Consider the following 20582-nt stretch of genomic DNA (forward strand, 5'->3'; position numbering starts at 1 on the left):
AATCTGGTGAACCGGGTTCGCTTCCCCACTCCTCCACATGCAGCTGCTGGGTGACCTTGAGCTAGTCACACTTCTCTGAAGTCTCTCAGCCTCACCTCACAGAGTGTTTGTTGTGGGGGAGAAAGGGAAAGGAGGTTGTTAGCTGCTCTGAGACTCCTTCGGGTAGTGATAAAGCAGGATATCAAATCCAAACTCCTCTTCTACTACTCCCCCCCCAATATTCCTTCTCCTTTGGACTTACTAAGATGACTGTGGATAATAGCAATGAAAAGGCAAATGAGCAGACATGAATAGGCAGATAAGCAGGCAAGTGCTTTACTACTGAGCCACAGCCCCTCCTCACATATTTCTGATGCTGTTCAGTTACCTTCATGTGCCAGGCTGATACAGATTATAAAGAAAATCAGTGAAAGTTCAATACTGCTGTTCTCTGCCACTCCCACGCCTGTACTTTGAGGAAGTAGAGCCAGCGCTGGCGACTGCTGCTTAAGATCGGAGATCTAATGTGTACAAAGGTTGGGGTATTGGTTAGTATTAACATCATCTTCATGCTTTCTTGGTAACATTCTCTCCTTGCAACTCTTGCATATTCCTTTCTATCCCCATGTCTCCCAAGTGTTTGCCTCACTTAAAGGAATTCTGGCCAAGTTAGGGAGAGGGACACCCATTTCCATCACTACCTTCTTGTGCAAGTCTTTGGTCTGGGTATTCATGGGAGGCATTGTGGACTTTCAGAGTGCTCTCTGCCCATCCCTGTCTAGGTTTCAGACCCATGTGTTCTCTTCCTCTTTGCAATGCCAAACAAAAGCATAGGGGTGAGGTACAGTGGAACTGGTTTGAATTTGCCTTTCCCAGGCCCTCCCTTGCCATTTCAAGCTCTCGTGAACTTAACAAAACAATGCACACTGCAAATGGGACACCCAGTGGAAAGTCTGAGAAAGCCTCTGGCCTCTTTGATTTTTTTATGAGATGTTATGACTTTATGAGTTTACAAGCTTTACCACAGTCATACATGGATTCCTAGCTTGGGAAGACACAAGAATCCTTATATAAGGAGTATCAATGTCTTTGTATTTGGAGGGATAGTTTTTTCTATCCTAGTGTTCAGGAGAGGATGAAATCTTCCCCACATCTAATGTCCTTGGCTAGTCTTATTTAATATATAGGTCTACTCATGAGCCATCAGGGCTTGTTACTAAACTGATTTCCGAGTCTCAAGACACCTCTCATATTATGCACTCTGGTTAACTCTCAGCTTTCTGCTTTTGTGACACATGGAGGAGCAGAATTTGCATGCTGTGGTGTCTTAGGAGCAGGGAATGTAGTTACGGAGCATAGCATTCAGATTCCTGATTATTGTTTTCTGGCACTTCTTGACTTTCCTTCTTTTTAAAAGGACTTTTGAACTCTTAATATGTTTGCAATGCCTAGCAAAAGCAGAATAAATTATGCAAATTAGTACAGTGGTACCTCGGGTTAAGAACTTAATTCGTTCTGGAGGTCTGTTCTTAACCTGAAACTGTTCTTAACCTGAGGTACCACTTTAGCTAATGGGGCCTCCTGCTGCCGCTGCACCGCCGCTGCACAATTTCTGTTCTCATCCTGAAGCAAAGTTCTTAACCCGAGGTACTATTTCTGGGTTAGCGGAGTCTGTAACCTGAAGCGTCTGTAACCTGAAGCGTCTGTAACCCGAGGTACCACTGTAAACATTTCAAAACGAAGTATGCAACAACAACAAAAAGACAGGGACTGTGCATAATTTGTAGAGTTTAATCAGGTTGCAGAAATTAGTTGCTTGCTTCGTTGTTCGGATTCCCTGAGAGCAGATTAAAAAATATATAGCAAAGACTACATATGGCCCTAACTATAATCTGATTCATGTGTTACGTCTCTTAGGGATAAAGAATCCCATCTCCATGGAAGAATTTACATGTTATATTTGCCATGTGCTCTTTCAGGGCGTCAAATCCATGAATGTTTCATGTTATTTCTGGTTTGGGAGTGAGAACTTTTCAATATTTCTGGTTAAGTGGTAAAAACACAATCCCAGACATCAAGGAAGCTCCCAGGTCAAAAGTCTTTCTCAACCCGATGTCTTCAGTATGCTTTCTTATTGATGTATTTAAAGCATTTCCCCCACCCATAGATTTTATTAAAGTTTGAAAAAAAGATATATGAAAGTTAGTATCAAATACCCAATATATTTTTAGAATATCAAAGATAAAAGAAGCTAATCTAAATAAAAACACAAACAGGAAAAAAGGAAAAGAGAGAGAGAAATGACAATGAGGGTGAGGAGTAAACTTCTGATTCCTTGTCTGTCAGCAAAAGTAGAAAAATTATTTAAAATATCCACTCAAAGATATAAAGCATTTCTTACATGCTTTTCATTACAATGTAATTCCAAGGCAGGGCTCAGTTAAAAAAAACATCACCATACATAATAAAACACAATAAAAACATCAAACCCATATGGAATGATAAAAACAATAACCATAAAAATTGGGGGAAAGTTAATGGCAGCTTTGGAGCCCAACAGAATAACATTTTCGCCTGAAGGTATGTGTAAATCAAGGGAACACTCCCAAGACTACCCCAAACTCACCGTCAAATCACATGTCTGTGGCCACAGCATGAACCACAAAAATCATACATCCACTGTTTTGTTCAGAATATTTTTTTTCTTGTTTTCCTCCTCTAAAAACTAGGTGCGTCTTATGGTCAGGTGCGTCTTGTGGAGAGGGCACCAGGTTGGGGAAGGCTGTTCTGGAGACTTCTAAGTTCGTTCCTTCCATACAATTCTGTATACTTGGAATTTGTTCAAATCAACAACTTATTTCTTTCTCTGCTTCTGCAGAACTGAAATGGAGCTCTTTTGTCTGTTCTTTGGATATGCAGACAAAGGAAGATTTAAAACTTGAACAGCAGGTTCTAATTCTGCCACTTAAATTTCATCCGACAAATCTGTTTGGATATAGCTTTCCTCTTCTCCCTGTTGCAAACATTATTCTTAATGCAAAGTGTCTCTCTGTGCTATTTTCTCTCTCTCCTGAGAGGCACAGGACAGCAGCACTCATTCTTAAAATATTCATGTTGAAAATCAGCACAAGTAAAAATGCATCCTGAGTTTCTGGTGGTGGGGTATGTGGCAGAGAGGATATGGTCTAGTGCAGCAGTCTTCAGTGCTTTCAGATTCGGACTCACCTTGAACTCAAACATGCAATTGGGGACTCTATTAATTTTGTTTATCATATATTCTTATGGTGGTAGTGCTAAGATGTAACCCACCTTAGATCAGGCAAGTGACCTGGTAGTGGCTGTTTTATTCACTTTTATATGCGTTGTGTGTTTTGGTTGATGTTTCACTGGCTTTAAGTTGCTTTTGTTTTAATACTATAAAGGGGGAAATAGGCTGTGCACCGCTTAGAGATTTTTGAAATATTAAGTGGTATATAAATGCTTTTTAAGGGACGCGGGTGGCGCTGTGGTGTAAACCACTGAGCCTTGGGCTTGCCGACCAGGAGGTTGGCGGTTTGAATCCCCACGACAGGGTGAGCTCCCATTGTCCAGCCCCAGCTCCTGCCAACCTAGCAGTTCGAAAGCACATCAAAATGCAAGTAGATAAATAGGTATCACTCCGGTGGGAAGGTAAACGGCGTTTCCGTGCACTGCTCTGGTTTCGCCAGAAGCGGCTTAGTCATGCTGGCCACATTACCCGGAAAAAACTGTCTGCGGACAAACGTCAGCTCCCTCGGCCAGTAAAGTGAGATGAGCGCTGCAACCCCAGAGTCGTTTGTGACTGGACTTAACTGTCGGGTCCTTTACCATTACCTTTTTAAAATGCTTTTAAATATATAAATAAAATGTTGGTGGATTTTCATGAAAACTTTCCAAACCATTTCTAACTGGTGGCAAGAAAAGTGGCAAGACTGGAAATCTAAAAAACTGAGTGAAACCAAAATTGCCAGACATGCCTACGTCTACAGATAGGCTGGCCATTGGCCACCCAGCTTGAAACTGAGTCAGCATTCAGGAATGGGAGTTATGTCCTAACCATTTGGTCACTGCACACACATTTCCAAACCCCCACGCCTCCAATGTCTTGCAAAGTATTTTGTGCAGTACGGAAGACCGTAGTGATCCAAGAGCAGTGAGTCAAGGATTTCTAGCTCTCAAAATTCATGAGTTAAAAACCACGACTACAGCAGTAAAGATGAAGTATAATTTAATATGGCATGGAGCAACTGTAGAAACGGTGCTGGAATATTTGCTGCTTGAAGAAAAAAAAAGAATTTAACAAAGCATCAATTAAAATAAGTCAGAATGCTGAAGTCCAGCAAGTTGAGACAGAGCTGAAAAAGTGGTTATGTTATCAGTCCTTAACCCCATTTGCGTATCATTGTAAAGTAAGACATGTTTCTCAAGGGGTTCTTCAGGCTGAAAATATTTACAGCCACAGCTGGAATGCATCATAACTGGTCATCCTGTTTTGCATGACTTGTCCAATAACGACTCTCACTCTGTGTTGCCCTTTAAACATTAAAAATATTACGTAAATAACTTCTCCCTTCTCTGGATATTTTGGAGGGCAATTCAGGATAAAGGCTGTTAGGTGAAAATGCCAAAGTACATTCTTCTCATTTATTTGACATACAACAACTAGTGTGTATGTTACATTTTCTCCATTGTCCTATTCATCCAGGCCTGAAAGAGAAGCACAAGTAAAACCTGTGCCACAGTAATGAGTGTTGTGAAAGTATTCTCACCCACTGTATAATTTTTTTACAGGTGTACATTGTAGTGTAGTGACAATCCAGAGTCTTTGCATGCCCCTCACAAAAGCATATGCAAGAGAGCGGTGGTGGAGGTTAGTCTAACTCTGTAAAGCTTCTGCCAGTCTTCCAAACAGTGTCTTATTCAGATACTGTGGCTTAGCTGTGTGCGATCTCTTTGAGCACAGCCTAGCCTCCATCTCTCCTCTCTGCTTGTAATAAAGCCTGCTGCAGGCCTGCATTGAGATCCCTGCCGCTGAGCTGTATGCAGCCCTGTTAATATTGGCGTTACCTCACCAATACCTGTGTGAAGCCTGAATTCCGTAAAGAATTCAACAGGCAGGAGAGAGATCTGTCCTGATGTTGCGGCTCTACAAAAAGGGATTCTGCTCCTGCGTTGGAATGGGAATAGGAATAGGAATTGAAAAGAGACGTGGAGACCTCCATCTTTGTGTTGTAGCAACTGCCAGTGCTTCCTTCCATGTCTTTGGCTGGCTTGATAACCTGCTGTGGCTCCAAAGGCGGGTGTGGTGTTGGTTAGTTATGTTTTGCCCCTAGGAATAAGCTGTGTGCCACCTGGTTCAGCAGGAGGTGAGATTATGCCTATGACTTTGAACACAGGCAAGAAGGCTTAGCTTCTGAGGCACTGAGACTGAGGAATAACTTGTAGAGCACATCTAATATTCTTTTTCTGCTTCCGCAAACATCTGTGCCTTTGCTTTGTTTTTTTAGGCAGGGCAAATCTTTGAAAAGGGATGGTCTGCCTAGAGTTAGTGAGGCATTAAAGCAAGAATGGCAACCCCTAAGGCAAATGCACAATGCGATGGAGCCAGAAAGATGCTATCTTCCTTAATACAGTGGAACCTCTGGTTACGTACCGTCCTCCTTGCGAACACTTCAGGTAACAAGCTCCGCTAACCCGGAAATAGGTCTCCTGGAAGCGAACTTTGCCCTGGGATGTGAGCAGAGGTTGTGTGCCAGAGGCACATGCGCAGCGGGAGGCCCCGTTAGCAAAAGTATGCCTCAGGTTAAGAATGGTTTCAACTTAAGAACGGACCTCCAAAACGAATTAAGTTCGTAACCGGAGGTACCACTGTATAGTACATTTTTGTATATTACTTTCAAGAATATATGCAGGCAAACACCCGCCAGACAACAGAAAGATCTCTCCCATTCCTTTGGTCCATGTTCAGTAAGGGCTCATCCTCGAGAAAGTTGAGGAGCAAAGATGGAGCCCTATTGGAGTTTGTAAGCTACCCAACTGTTGAAAATCTGGAGTTTGGGGGTCAATTATTCTGTATGGAGAGGGAACGGGTCTTTCTGAATGTTTGAGTCTTATTAGAGTTTTATTCCTTTGTACTATTATTTACCGTATTTTTCGCCCCATAGGGCACACCGGCCCATAAGGCGCACCTAGTTTTTTGGGGGGGAAATAAAGAAAAAAAATTTTATTTCCCCCCCAAGGCACGAGGCTGGGGCGGGGGAAGCCCGAGCTTCCCCCGACCCCAGCCCCCAAAACAGGCTGCTCTCCGCAAGCTGTGGGAGCCCTCCCGCAGCTTGCACAGAGTTACCCGAAGCCCCGGCACGACTGCTGAGCGTGCCGGGGCTTCGGGATAAGAGGCAGCGCGGGCTCCCACGGCTTGCGGATAGCTTCCTGAAGCCTGGAGAGGGAGAGGGGTCGGTGCACACCGACCCCTCTCGCTCTCCAGGCTTCAGCGAAAGCCTGCATTCGCCCCATAGGACGCACACACATTTCCCCTTCATTTTTGGAGGGGGAAAAGTGCGTCCTATAGGGTGGAAAATACGGTATTTCCTACAAGTTCCTGTCTTTTATTCGATTTACTTTGCTAAGTTTGAAGTTGAAGGGACATGACCTTAGTTAAAGATGACTAACTGGTTTCCTGAATCATTTACCTTACCTTTGGAGGAAGATGTCATTGTCTATGCAGAACCCAATTCTTTCTTGTAGGAGGTGATAATTAATCTTTGCTGGCAACACAGGATTAATGTGCTGGTCTTTACAGTAAGTACTGGGAAGTCAGAATATTTACTCATACCTCCCAGGTCACGTTTGAAGTAAGGACTAAGTACCAGGGTAAGGATAGTTCATAATAGGGATCTCCTTTTATATCAAGTTATGCCAACTGCTCTGATGTCATGATCTACAGGAATTAACCATGTAAAAAGTCCAGATTGTCACATATTGTTACAGCATGGAAAAGCTCCCATTCCCAGACTCTCTAATAGCCTAAGTTGTTAGATGCTTTCATACCCCATTAAGAATGTGTTTAAATCTCTTCCATTGAAAGAAATCCATTTAAATTTGGATGAATTGTGCCTATTATACCCAGAGCACTCCTATTGGCTCACTCCCAGTACTTTGTATAGTATCTTCACACACACACACACACACACACACACACAAACACACACACAAACTTCTCAGCTGTAAGTCTTTTCTTTCTTTTGACAACCAGACTGAAAGGCATGTTTGATCACATACTAAAGAGCTCGGCCAATAAAATAAACATTAGGTGCCCCTGTGACTCTGGTCATACATTGCTGGTTGCTATATGCATTCAAAATAACACAGAAAAGCCTGTTTGAGAAAGGAATCATGGAATAAATAAGAAGTACGGCATTATTTTTGTGTGTGTGCACTGCCTGACATAAGGAAGAACAAAGCAGATAAGAGAGTGTCAATATTTATGGAAATACCAAAGCTAAGAAGGGGACCTCCTAACACAGCTTTGTAATGCTGTAGAAAGAGTAGACCAATTCTGAAAAAGTGTTGCATCACAAATAAACCAACCAAACAAAAAAAATAGTTGAATTCAACCATTCAGAGTAGACCTACTGAAATAAACCTTGCTGAGAATTTTAGTGGGAGAATATTGTTGTGGGAGAATATTATTGTGTTCGTGTCTTGTGGTTAAGGATCTTCCAATTTTGGTTTTCATTTCTCATTTTTCCATTATTGAATTCAGTTCTCCACATTTTGCAGCCATTTGAACTAAGCACACACACACACACACACACACACACACACACACACACCATGAAAATTCACCAGCATTTTAGCTCAAATTTCTCCTAATAAATAATTTTTATGTGCAACTTTTCCTAATGTACACATTTTTGCAAGCAACCTTTCCTAATATAAAGCATGTCTGTAAGTTATTTTTTACAAATGTATTCATTTTTATGCACACTTTCCCCTAATATCTGCATTTTGTGAACATTGCTTGGTTGGAGAGCTGCATTGCAAAATTTACAGAAGTGCAAATTTTGAAACAAGGTAGATTCAGCTTTAAATGGCTACTGAATTGAATTTATCCTCCCTCCCTACTTGTGGGTTTTCCACAGGCATCTGGTTGGCCACTGTGATAACAGAACACAGTATTAAATAGGCCTTTAACCTGATCCAGCAGAGCATTTATACTTTTACTATAGCACTCTTTGCCTGCCTACCATCCATACCCATGTCCTTGCCGGCACCTTGTCTCTATTTACATGATGATATTTGAAGCTGAAAACATTTATCTTTGCTATATTGCCTTTTAGCTCATGATAGCCAGAGTTCACAGGGAAGTGGGTGGCGCTGTGGGTTAAACCACAGAGCCTAGGACTTGCCCATCAGAAGGTTGGTGGTTCGAATCCCCACGACAGGGTGAGCTCTTGTTGCTCAGTCCCTGCTCCTGCCAACCTAGCAGTTCAAAAGCACGTCAAAGTTCAAGTAGATAAGTAGGTACCGCTCTGACGGGAAGGTAAACGGCGTTTCCGTGCACTTCTCTGGTTCACCAGAAGCGGCTTAGTCATGCTGGCCACATGACCCGGAAGCTGTACGCCGGCTCCCTCAGCCAGTAAAGCGAGATGAGCGCCGCAACCCCAGAGTCGGCCACGACCGAACCTAATGGTCAGGGGTCCCTTTACCTTTACCTTTACTAGCCAGAGTTCACCCATAGCATTGATGTCTGAACATCTTCTCTCATGATCTTCATTTCAGAACTTTCCCACAGCCATTGGACCTACCAGCTTCTGTGATGTCCTGTCCAGATGTACAAAGCATCCTGGGCAGTAGCAGGTAAGGGCACACAATAATGCTTGATGGCAAGTCTTCGTATTTGTGTGAAGGAACATCTGAACTACTTTTGCAAACTATTGCAGTACCACTGGGGTTCTTTGCGGCTAGCTAGAATGACATTCAAAGGTACTCTGCTGCTGATGCCATCACCACTTCAGGCAGGTTCAGTCTCTACCTGAAGTTTTGCTGGCATACTTTCTTGTGATCCTGATGCTTTCACATCATGCCATGCCTGCCAGCCATCAAAAGACTTCTCCACTGTCCTATCCCAGCTACAAACATTTCTTGATCTTTGCCTGAGAGAAATAAAAACAAGCAATGAGCCACCAAGAATTCTGGAATTCTTTCACCCTTCTCTCTGTACCTTTCACTGTTGTACTCAGTGGATGCCCTAGAGGGTTTATTTGTAGCACCCCGAGACTTATTTTAGCTCAGGTCCTGCCAAACCAGTACTGTTTACAACGGTTTCTGCCCAGTGTGCATAGAAAGTTACTGACATTGCAGCTGAGCCAGTTCAACTAGTTGTCCTGACTCTGTCTTCAGAATACCTGCCTTGCCTTTGAAAATAACCTTTAAAGGGTGCTATGTGGTGGGGACTTTCTGAGTCCCAGAATGCACTGGAATGAAAGGAATGAATGGGTCATTTATTAGTTATCATGTTGCTTCTTGTGTGCCTTTTGCAGAAGCATCTGTTAGACTTCCAGTGAAAAGAGGCTGAATGAATTGTTAGGGTCAAGCTCATTCACCTACTGTTGCGTATCTATTTCATTTTCATTTTATATTCTGGCTCTCAGGAATATGTTATTGCATGACAGCAAGCACTAATTAAGCCATCATGCAATGACAATATGAAAGTGCATAATTCAATCTTTGAAAGCAACTGATAACATTAGACTAGTCAGTGCATTAAGGCAACAACCACAATATAATCAGAATGAAAACAACATCACAAATTTGAGTAGGCCAGTTAAAATTGCTCTGAAAAATCAAGGGCGGGGGGAACCATGGATATGTTACACAACACATGACACAATCAAGTCTGGCTTTGATCTTACTCTACCCTACGCCATATTGATATGAGAATTGGAATGATTATGCTATAAACCTCAAGGGGTGCTGCATATAATTTCATTCCCTCATGCCACCAAACACTCTGTCCTTATATTGTCAGACCCAGATGATAAAGAGAAGAGTGAGGACAGAGGGCATGATGACACAGAACTTCGTTCCCTTTCTTTCTCAATGAGTTTCCAGCACATTGAAGTTTCAGAAAACCCAAACCATGCCACTACTGTCTTAGACTGAACCCCTTACTCTTTGAGGCTGTGCTAATGCGAAAGGTTTTAAACCCATGCCTGAGACACTGAGCACAAATGGCTTTTGAGCGTCTCTCCTTGCTTAAAGCAATTTGTGCCTGACTAATAATACAAGGAAGGGCCCAAAACAGTCCAGCACCATCTCCCTCCTGGATTATTTCCAAGCACATGAAGACAGTCACTAAAGAAGTGCTGAATGCATCAGGGCGGTCCTCTTTCACAGCTGGAAGTCAGCAGGATGCTCAAATTTCTTTCTCTAAGCAATAAAAGGTTTTTGTTTTTAAATTTTTAATTTGGCACTTAGATCAAAGCCAGCACACTAGTGCTACTTCAGCCTATTCTCAGCCCTCTAGTCTTGAGCCAGAAAATGGTTTCTTGCAACTTCACAAAGAAATCATTGCTCTTCAATGAAAGCCACACCTTCGTGTGTGTTTTGGTTTTTGGCAAGCAGGGCACCTTTCAACTCAGATGCTTGGCATGTTTTGAATTCATGATCTGAGATGAGTTGCAATTTTCCTGCACGCCCACATCAGCCATATCACAGGCATATTTGACGGCCAAAGCTGAAAAGGTGCTTTAAAAAATACTTCTTGTGCCAATCTTGGCTGGACATGATCCAGCTGGAAGGAGGAAACAAATAACCACAGGGGGTTTGCTCACATACCTTGCAGAGAGGAACCTGAGGTAAGCTCTAACATGGAGCTACTTCACCCTTCAGTATATACAACATTGTATGTAAAGTGCCAACAAATGTTTATTTTGGTGCAACTATGCGGGGGGGGGGGGAGGAAGTTGAGTGCCGATCAAGAGATTTACGGCAAAAGCAACATGGCGGTGTAGTGATTGTTCTGGTTATCTATGGGAAAGGACTGGAAAGTGTAATTGAATATTTATTTCATTCATTCCTTCCTTCTTAAGTGTGTATCCTGCCCTTCCTCACAAAGAAGCCCAGAGTGGCAAAGTACAGGTGACAAAGCAATAAAAACATATTAAAAACAATTCCAATACGGATGTGGACTGGTAAGGATCTCAATTTAAAAGGCATTTTGAAAGAGGAAGGTTTTCAGTAGACATCCAAAAGACAACAGACACGCCACTTTTCTAATATTGAAGGGGGATTCAAAAAGTAGGTGGCAAAACCCTAAAGACCCAGTTCCTGCACTGCCTATTGACATCACGGCACCCTTTCAGCACCTGCTAAAAGCATTTTTATTTGGCAAACCCATCAAGACATGTAGAAGTCGACATGTATTTTACATCTGGTTTTACCTTAACTGTTGATGTTAATCATATGTTGAATTTTTATTATGTTTAATTTTGCCTTTTGTTGACAATTTTAACGTTTGTTGGTTTTGTTGGAGGTTTTGAGTCATGACTGGCCAAGTTTTATTCAGAGTAGACCCACTGAAATGAATAGACCAAACCCTTAATTTAACTGGGTCTGCTCTGATTAAATCTTAGTGGAATACCACTCTTTATTTACAGGCAACTGGGGCATATGTTTTGTTGAATAACGAATGATTTAAATAAATAATTTCCCACAATAACCCGGTAAAGTAGGCCAGGCTGAGAGACAGTGACTTGTCCAGGATCACCCAACAAGTTGCATGGGCGGGTGGAGGGGATTTGAACTTAACCTAGTGCAAATGGAAATCATTTTTCTTTAGGAATTAATTGGGAAATTTTCCTTTTGTCGAAAGGAATCAGTGGTAGATCTAAATAGCGAGGGTGCAGCATGGATTGGACAGCAGCCACACAGATGGACCGCCTGATCCTGTGTGCTAGCAATGAGCAAAGCTACTTTTGATGTAGTAACTGCAGGCACACATGTTATTTCCCAGATGTAGATTGTATTTGGGGTAGGCAATTGCAGTGTACGAAATGTCTGTCAGAAATGGTGTGAATAGAACTGGGTCTGCCTCTGCTTGTACAGAAGCACATTCTTCAGAGTACCAGGGTGGGGTCTCCCACTCCTTCCCTCTGGGCTTTTTTTTTTTACTCATTCAGTCCTAAACTGGTTTTTCTAGTCCTTTTTTTTTTTTAAGGCAAGTTTCCATCTCGGCTCTTAATCACCTGCAGCTCAGGGAGGAGCCACCCAGGTTCTGCTTTTAACAATCTGCAGACTTTCTCATCCTCTCCTGTCATACCATCTCCACAGACAACCTCAGGCAGAGGCAGCTGCTGGAACACACCCACCCCTTTCTTCAACAGCCTTCCAGACAGCGAGAGAGAGGGGAGCTTCAGCCGCCACCGAGATGTTCAAAGGGGTGGGCAAAGGCTCGCCAAGCAGAAGCTCCCCGAGCAAAGGGTCCCCGATCAAGCAGCCCAAGTAAGTAGTTTAAAAGTGTGGTTTTTGCAGAAGTGGGGAGAGTGCCATGGATGCCAGGAGGCCACCTCTGAACTGGCAAGGTGTCTTACAAGTAAAGGGGGGGAAATGAACATTGTTTGCCTAAGGGAAGGTCCAAAAGAATAAGTGGCCTGTGGGCAGCTGCCTGTATCCATTCACCTGGTTGGAAGTAAACACTGAACTCTGAGGTACTTTTCTTTTGAGCAGACACACCAAGTGTTCTGCTGCAAAAGCTATACTGGCGTCTCTTCTCCACAGTAGGCTTCCTCCTCCTCAGCCTGGCAAGGGCTTCTGAATATCTGTGTACAAGTGAGAAGGTGAAAATCCCTATTTATTGAGACTAGTTACAAAAAATATGGCTTGGCTTGGGAGCATACCTAAAAACTCAACATCTGGTGGTATTCCCAGCACAAGTGATCTACAGTCTTTTGAGACATCTCTGTCTCCTATTGTGACAATTGGGAATTGTCTCAATAGGAGACTGAGATGTCTCAAAGTGTCTGAAAGTGCCACAATACTTTTTGTTGCTCTAGCTCTGTTTCCCTGCTTGATCTTTTTCTTCCTGTAGTGGGATGGAAATTGTGGTGCTCTCTTGCATCCCACTGCCATTGGGATTCTTAAAAGACAAAGTAGCCTTCAAAGGGGCATAGCTGCCATTGCTCCGTGGTGGCCAAGCGTAGGAGGCTGACAGCTAAACATTTTCCATTGGCTGCCAGATTTCCCTTCTCCCTCTTGGAAGGGTGTGATTCCTCTTGCAGGTATAATGCATACAAGGCACCGTTCAAGGCAGTGAAACACCTAATTGGCCAAAGCAGGAGAGCCCAATAAGTCAAGTTAGCAGAGGGTAGAATAATATTGGAGAAGGAGAAGTTCATACACCCCAATTATCCTTGCTTGTTAAGGGCAGTGCTTTTTTTCAGGTGGTTCTCAAGGGTGCACAATTCATTCACCTCTAGAGATTGTTGTTAAAAAATTACCCTGGTTAAAGGTAATCTGTTTTCTTGTCCAAGTCCATGGCTAATCACTTCCTCTATTTTGATAAATTTTTACCTTTTGCAGATGCCTTTTTTGAATGTTTATGTGAGTTGCTAGAACAGTAATTCTTTAGGGTTCAGAGTGGGGAAGGGATACATCTTTTCTATCAGGGCAACCTGTGCTAAATGCCTGTGCAACAGACATTAAGGTATGCAGGCTGCCATTTTGCACCCACTGCAAAATGGTCCATTCCCTCCTGTTTCACTTTCTACTCCAATGTGGTGCCCTCCAGATGTTATGGCTTCATGCAATTCCCTTTCCTTCAGAGGCAGATGGAGTCCTTAGGCTCCATGCAAAGCTACCTTAACTTAAGAACAATCTTCTCTGTCGGCTGCTTACTCTCTTCTCCTTATATGCCCAACTGGGATTTTGTTGTTGAGCAGCTGCTTCCATTTGAAAGGTTTGTACATGCTGCAGGTTAGTAGCACGAGTGTGATGATTTTTCCAGGGAGGTATCCGCTGATAATATTGTCTCAGGGACTATGTCCTTTTTTAGTTTGTGTTCCTCCTGATTGGATTGCGCACATGGTGTAGGCCAGAGAATGGTCTGAGGGCACATAATGTTGTCACACTGTTAAAGCAAAGTGGGCCTCAGACTGATCTGCTAACTCTCTGTCTTGGCTTTCCAAAAGAGAATATACATGAAATAAATCTGAAACCATCATAGTATTTCTGTGCATCCCACAATCAAGCTGCACTAAGAGTGTTTGAGGTAGCATAATGCAATAATTCAGATTATGCATAGTTTGCCTTATGGAGAGCTTCAGCCACATGGCTAGCGGTGGGGGATGCCTGAATGTTTGGAGGAGTCCTGTGAATAGCTGCAGTAGGGAATAAGTACGCCTCATTGATAGAAGGCCATGGGAAGCTGCCTGATAATGAGTCAAACCGTTGTTCCATCTATTCCAATAGTGTCTGCTACAACTGGCAGCAGCTCTTCAGGGTCTTCTTCATCTCCTGGAACTTGCTCATTTCTTATAAAATGGAAATGCCAGAGATTGAACCCAGAACATTCTGCGTGAAAAACTAGGGATGTAAGGAGGCAGCAATTTCCATCCCATCCTCAGTTAGTCACAGTCAGCACCATTCCCATTCCACTACGGTTCGGCTTCATATATTTTCTATGCCCAAAACATAGGCAATGAATTACACAGTTAATTTCTGTACATTTCAGTGGAAGGCATTCATTAAAAAAAATAATGCAGAGAATAATGTAACCATTAACGTAACATTTGCAGACTTGGGGGGGGGGACCAGTTATGAAGAATGTTGCTTGCATTCATTTGTGTGATTTCTGATCCTGACCCATCGATGAACATTCACATTGAGAGAATTTCCACTCCTGTTTCTCTTTCTGATGAAATTCTCTGACATCCCTATGCAAAACACATGGTCATCTGTTGAATTATCTAACCACTCCTCAAAAGAAGCCATGGAAATATTATCAGTTTGCATCATTTATAGATGTCATGATCAGTATTTCTGAATATGGTGCTTTTACCCTAGCAGACGTCACTCATACTTATTCTAGCAGTTGAGGCACAGACCCATGGTATTCCACTGAGTTGTGATGTGACCCTTTAAAGACAAATGCTGTCCCTTGAAAAAATCTATATACTCCAGGCTTGATTCTATTTGAACTGATAGGGAGACAGATATTGCTGATGGCTAGAGTTTTCCTATCAACTCAGTGCACACGGGAATCATTGTTCATTCATTTGTAAAGTCTTAATTTTCTCCATAGACAATTGCTAAGAATACAATAAAATCTTCTTGGCTTTGGTTTTGTCATCAGCTTGACTTTTAAAATTAGCTTTGGTTGCCCAAAGCAAAAAATAAACAGCCAAGACAGGTTGATGTTTTAGATGGCTGGTGTTCGATAGGAATCCAAAATGAAATGATTTTCTGGTTCAAAAAGTCAAGGCAGTATGTCCAAGATCTGTCTAATGCTTAGTGACTTCCAAATGCCTCATAAATATTAACTCAATTAAGCCTGCCCTTATTCTTCCCTATTTGACAGGCTATTCATGATGATATCCAGTGTCAGTCATATTCTTGAGTATGACTTAATAGGACATCACCCATAGCTGAGACAAGTTGAATCACTGTGCCCTGTCATGGCTCCTAGACTGCTTGATCTTTTCACCTAAGAATAAGGAAGAAATGAATGCTGTAATTTATAGGAACTGAGGCTTCTAATAACCTTCCAGCTCCTGGCACAATCGCTACAACATTCAGTTTGTGGAGCTTGTATTTTATTAATGTCACCAAGCCTGTATTCACATCTGTAGCCCATGCAACTTTTCTGCCTAATAGCCTTTTGGTGCATTGCAAATTTGCACCGTCACCTGAATGCAAAAGTGATTGCATTGGTAGCTAGCATGGAAGAGCTTGTTTGTGATTCTTAAAGCTGTTGTGAGGTGGCGTTGAGAATAAACACATGAACAATTATTGTGCAGGTGACCTGTTGTGGGCTGGGGTGTGATGCTGGCAGATTATGGCTATTGTTGTTTCCAGTGGTTTGACATCACCCCTGGAGGCATACTCCATTGTCTCTCGAGACAGTTGTATGCCAACATTTATTGTGGCACGGAAAGGTGAAGTCACACATACAAATTCTAATAAGGTGTCATCATTTCTGAAAACAGTTGGCAGCTATTTCTGGATTTCTTCCCTTTTTGGTACAGATTAAACTTGAATGAGTTAGAGCAAGAAAGTTAGGAGGCTCATGGGTGTGCAGAAGTTGTTAGTAAGTTGTATTGATTTAGAAGCTAATTGATTTTTATTTTTAAAGGGGGGATTTCTAGGTTCATTTCTGAGCCAATCCAGTGAAGACAGCATCAGGGCTGCTTGCACATTTCTAGACTTGAAAGCCCTAAATTTATGGTCATGGAAGAAACCACTTGGTTTACGTATTATTACAGAGGAATATATATATATATATGGATGGCATGGTCTAACAGAATATGTTCAACCCAACCATTTTTTTTCCTGGGGAGAGTATCAGAATAACAAAATATTTCAGGTCAAGGAATCTAGGTGAAATATACACCTAGTTCTTAAACTCAGTTCTTAACTCAGAAAATGAAATTGATGTTCTTTTGAAAAATCAAGTAGTTCCGGGTGTCAGCTAGCTCCTCTTTCATTGGATGTCACCAGTGTGGCAAGCCATTCCGCACTCTGAAGTCCCTTCCACTAGGGACTTCAGAGTACATTTTATCTTTTTATTTTAATAGCCGTCTTATGTTTTCCTGTTGGGGAAAAAAAGGACAGTAGAGAAACTATTAATAAAGCAGAATGACAAGCCCAGAATTAGGCATAGAAAACAACATAGTATAAATGGATGTCATCTAGGCCTTGAATTTTGGTCTGTATCAGAGAGTATTTATGAAGCTTCTTTATAAAAGAGTATAACATACTTAATTTTAAAAATCCTGCTCAGAAGCAGAATGTTAATTGAGAGAGAGGGTGCATACGTAGCATTTGGTTAACTAAAAATACCATATTTTTCTGTGTATAAGACAACCACTATTTTTTTGAACCCTAAATTAAGAAATCAGTATTTTTCCAGTTGCCAAAGTTGTTGAGCTTTTTCTGGGGCAATCTTGGAGTTGTTGATCACCCTGCCGAAAACCGTGTATAAGAGGACCCCCCGTTTTTTACTCAAAAAATTAAGGGGGGGGGAACCATTGTCTTTCATACACAGAAAAATACTGCAAGTAAGAAAAGCCAAGATACTTCCTAGATTAAACACAAAAAGCTGTGGGGTGGTAGTTTTAAAAATGCAGGTAACTGCTGACCTATCCTGGATGATCACCAAGCACGCTTAATAAAGCCAATTAGAGAGAATCATCAGTGAATTGCCATGAAGACAGTTACACAGAGGCAAGCACAGAATATGTATTTGTTCTGGAGAAAGTTGTTACCAGACTTAGGATTTAATAATCACATTGCGCTCATGCCTCTTAAGAGGTCAAGGCAATGAACACGATTAAAAGGTTCACTTTGAAGGAAAACCTTTGATATAAGTTTGGTGATGGATCAATTTGCTACATGGGTTTTGCTAAGGCTGTGAATCTAGGAAGGTAGATGGTTGTTGGGATAACTTTAGTATGCGTGGGAACATCTTTTGTGGTGTACTCTCACATGCAGAGGGCAGCATGAAGTTTGAGCAGCCCCCCCTACCCACAGCAGGGTGACTTTCATGAACCTTCCCTAGCATGAGCCTGGGTCAAGCCTGCCATGTTAAATCTCCCACAATGCCCCAGAGCATTTGACATAGCATTGCTGAATGACATTCTCTGGGGCACTGTGGGAAATGTTGGTCGGGAAGCCCAAAACAGGAGGTAGAGTCAAAAACAGTGCGTCGTGAAAGGATGCTAGATGCTATCGCCAGTCCTGAGAATTTCTAAACAAGCATCACATGGCAAAATGCAAATAGACAACAAGGAAGAGTTCCATGAGCAGCAAGCTTCTCGTTCCAGCTGATCTTTGGTTCTTGGATTAGTCTGTTTTATCAGAAAGGTGGGTCACCAAAACACCTTGAGTTTCAATACTTTGTGGTTTCTTGCCATACATATCATACCATGAATTGCAAAGTATGAGCAAAGCTGCCTGATACGTTGAGTTTCCCTTGACTAGGCCTGTTGGCCAAGGTGCAGAAAGAGAACTCAGAAAAGCAAATACCTTTCTAGGGTTGTCTCAACATGTCAGGGAGGCCGCCTGGGTAATGACTAATATTCCTTCTCGTTTGGCAGAAAGCAACACTTGAAGTTCTGGGTGGTGTCCAAGTGTTTGCCGTCAACGGCTCCTCCTCATTCCAGGGATGGGGAGCCAGTGGGGCGTCAGCAAGAGGCAAGCGACTTGTGCAATTGACATGAGAAAGGTTAAACCAGTTTCTGCAAAAAACTGGTAGGACTAGTGATCTGTGAGGAAAATGGGAGCTTGGTTGTGTGTGTGCCCTCTCTCACCAAACATTACCACCCACCTTCTTTGACAGTGACAGAGAATAAAGTTTTGCACAGGAACAATTGGTTGCATACAGTTGTGTGTGCGGAACAACTTCTGCTCCTGTAACAAAATGTCTCCTCCCTCTCCTCTCCCCACACCCCGCATCTGCTCTAGGGGTTTTCACAACCCTCCGCAGCAGATCTGGAGGCAGAGCAAAGAGGAGGAGAGGGAGTGGGAGTTCTGTTGGGCTCATGGAAGTCATTGCATGTGCACAGTGACTTAGCTTAGATTTAATCTGATATATATTGTGTTTTGAGTGCTAAGAAAATGTGACATTCCTGAAACAGAAAAGCCCCCTTGAAAGGATCTAGATCTATCTATCTATCTATCTATCTATCTATCATCTATCTAATCTATCCATATAATAATTAAATATTTCTATAGCAGCCCATCAATAAAAATTCCCTGTGCATCCTACAAACAAGACAAGATTATGATTACAGCATGTAATAGTTTTTAAAATCCCACAAGAAAACAACACCTCGCTTTCTTTACAGTAACTGTTTGCAATAATACCACAAACAGTTTACAGCCTACACTAAATTACACTAGGCCACAATTGTCCAAGCTTAATTTAAAAGGAAAATTACTAAGGTGGAACAGAGAGAGAGAGAGAGAGTGATAATCCACCATAAGAAGTAAGGATGACTCAACACGCATAATCACTTTTTCGCTCCATTCCACTTCACTAATTTATTCTAGCCTTTGTTGCTGCTCTAGAAAAGCAGGATTAACAGATCAGAGAGCCTAAATTGAAACTAAACTTGGAAGGCCACTAAACATTTTAACTGAAGTGGTACAGAGCCCTTCATGGACTTCTCCAAGGCATCTAAATTTTAGCACTCTAATTTCTTCTTTCGCTATTGATTTATGCTAGCAGTAATGACAGGGTGTGTCTGAAGACATAGGGTTTGTGAAAACTGAATACTTCTGATGGTACATATCTCTGTCATTTTTCTGCAACAAAGGACAACTGTTTCTCAGACATTCATTACATCAGCTCATTTTTATTGCTATGCTTTCCTGCATGCACACACTTATTTTCTGTTGATTAGTCTGAAATAAGCCAGTTTATTTTGACTTTGGCTTACAATTCCACAGTACAGGAGACAAAAAGCATGTGCTTAAATGCATATACATGTGTCATAGAGCCTTGACCAATTGCTAGCTTCCGGATGAATTAATACAATCTTTAGCTTCAGATATTTCTTTTCAAAGTTTATGCTGCCATTTTTAATCTGTGCATGCTAAAGACATAGCATTGTGTGTTAGTAGGCATGGAGGAGAATTTTGTTCAAGCTTGCATTTTAAGGAGAAACTGCTTAATTCATACTACTTGAACAAATACGCGAACCAAAACACAGCTAACCTTTGAAAAGTTGCACTTGTATGAATTTTACAATGCCATTCTCCATCAAATATTTGTACAGAAATGCATATACACAAAAATGTGTACCTATATTAGTGAAGATCACATACAAGAAATACATAATATTTGGGGAAATCGCTTACAAAAATTTGTATATTGGATGCATTTATATACGAATATATATATACTGGTGGAAATGTATAAAATGCATACAAATTTGTGTGTGTATGTGTAAAATTATATCAACTGTATTTAAGGTTGGGAAAATGAATTTTCCTTTCCAGTTTTTTTTTAAAAAACAAAAACACAAAATACCCTCCAGATATTCACTGAATAATATTTACCAAATATACTTGTAACCAGCATTCAGTTGTAGCCAGCTGTTATATTTTGCAGCGTCGATATGCAACACAGTACAGTGTTAGTTACCAGCATGGGCAGCTGATATGTAATGTGGCTATCAAGCGTCCTACCTTCAAGGAACACTTTCTACTTTGGCACCTGCCAAGGAACCTCTGTGTGCCACAACATTCTTGAGGAGGAACCCTGAAAATGATTCTGGTGCATGTTATCGGGTTCATACACACTCAGTTCACTCACAAGGGCAATGTTGAGTCCCACAAGAACACGCTGTGCGCCCATATAACAT

General features: G+C 41.8%; 1 protein-coding gene across 4 annotated transcripts in view; it reads left to right on the forward strand.

Moving 5' to 3' along the window:
* Positions 1 to 5: 5 nt before the first annotated feature.
* EVPL (envoplakin) overlaps positions 6 to 20582 on the forward strand; it is a 49123-nt gene continuing 28546 nt past the window's right edge. The window contains exons 1-4 of one of the 4 annotated variants that reach the window (XM_083598002.1): positions 6 to 527; positions 1959 to 2069; positions 8779 to 8856; positions 12331 to 12501. In XM_083598002.1, coding sequence (XP_083454128.1) covers positions 1975 to 2069; positions 8779 to 8856; positions 12331 to 12501 — 344 coding nt within the window. In that variant the 5' untranslated portion in view covers positions 6 to 527; positions 1959 to 1974. Of the gene's footprint in view, positions 528 to 1958; positions 2070 to 5575; positions 5674 to 6704; positions 6796 to 8778; positions 8857 to 12330; positions 12502 to 20582 lie in introns of those variants that run through there. The other 3 variants (XM_083598005.1, XM_083598003.1, XM_083598004.1) reach the window with 3 other exon arrangements.

The sequence above is a fragment of the Podarcis filfolensis genome (assembly GCF_964270895.1).
Source record: "Podarcis filfolensis genome assembly, chromosome: 2".
NCBI classification, from domain to species: Eukaryota; Metazoa; Chordata; class Lepidosauria; order Squamata; family Lacertidae; genus Podarcis; species Podarcis filfolensis.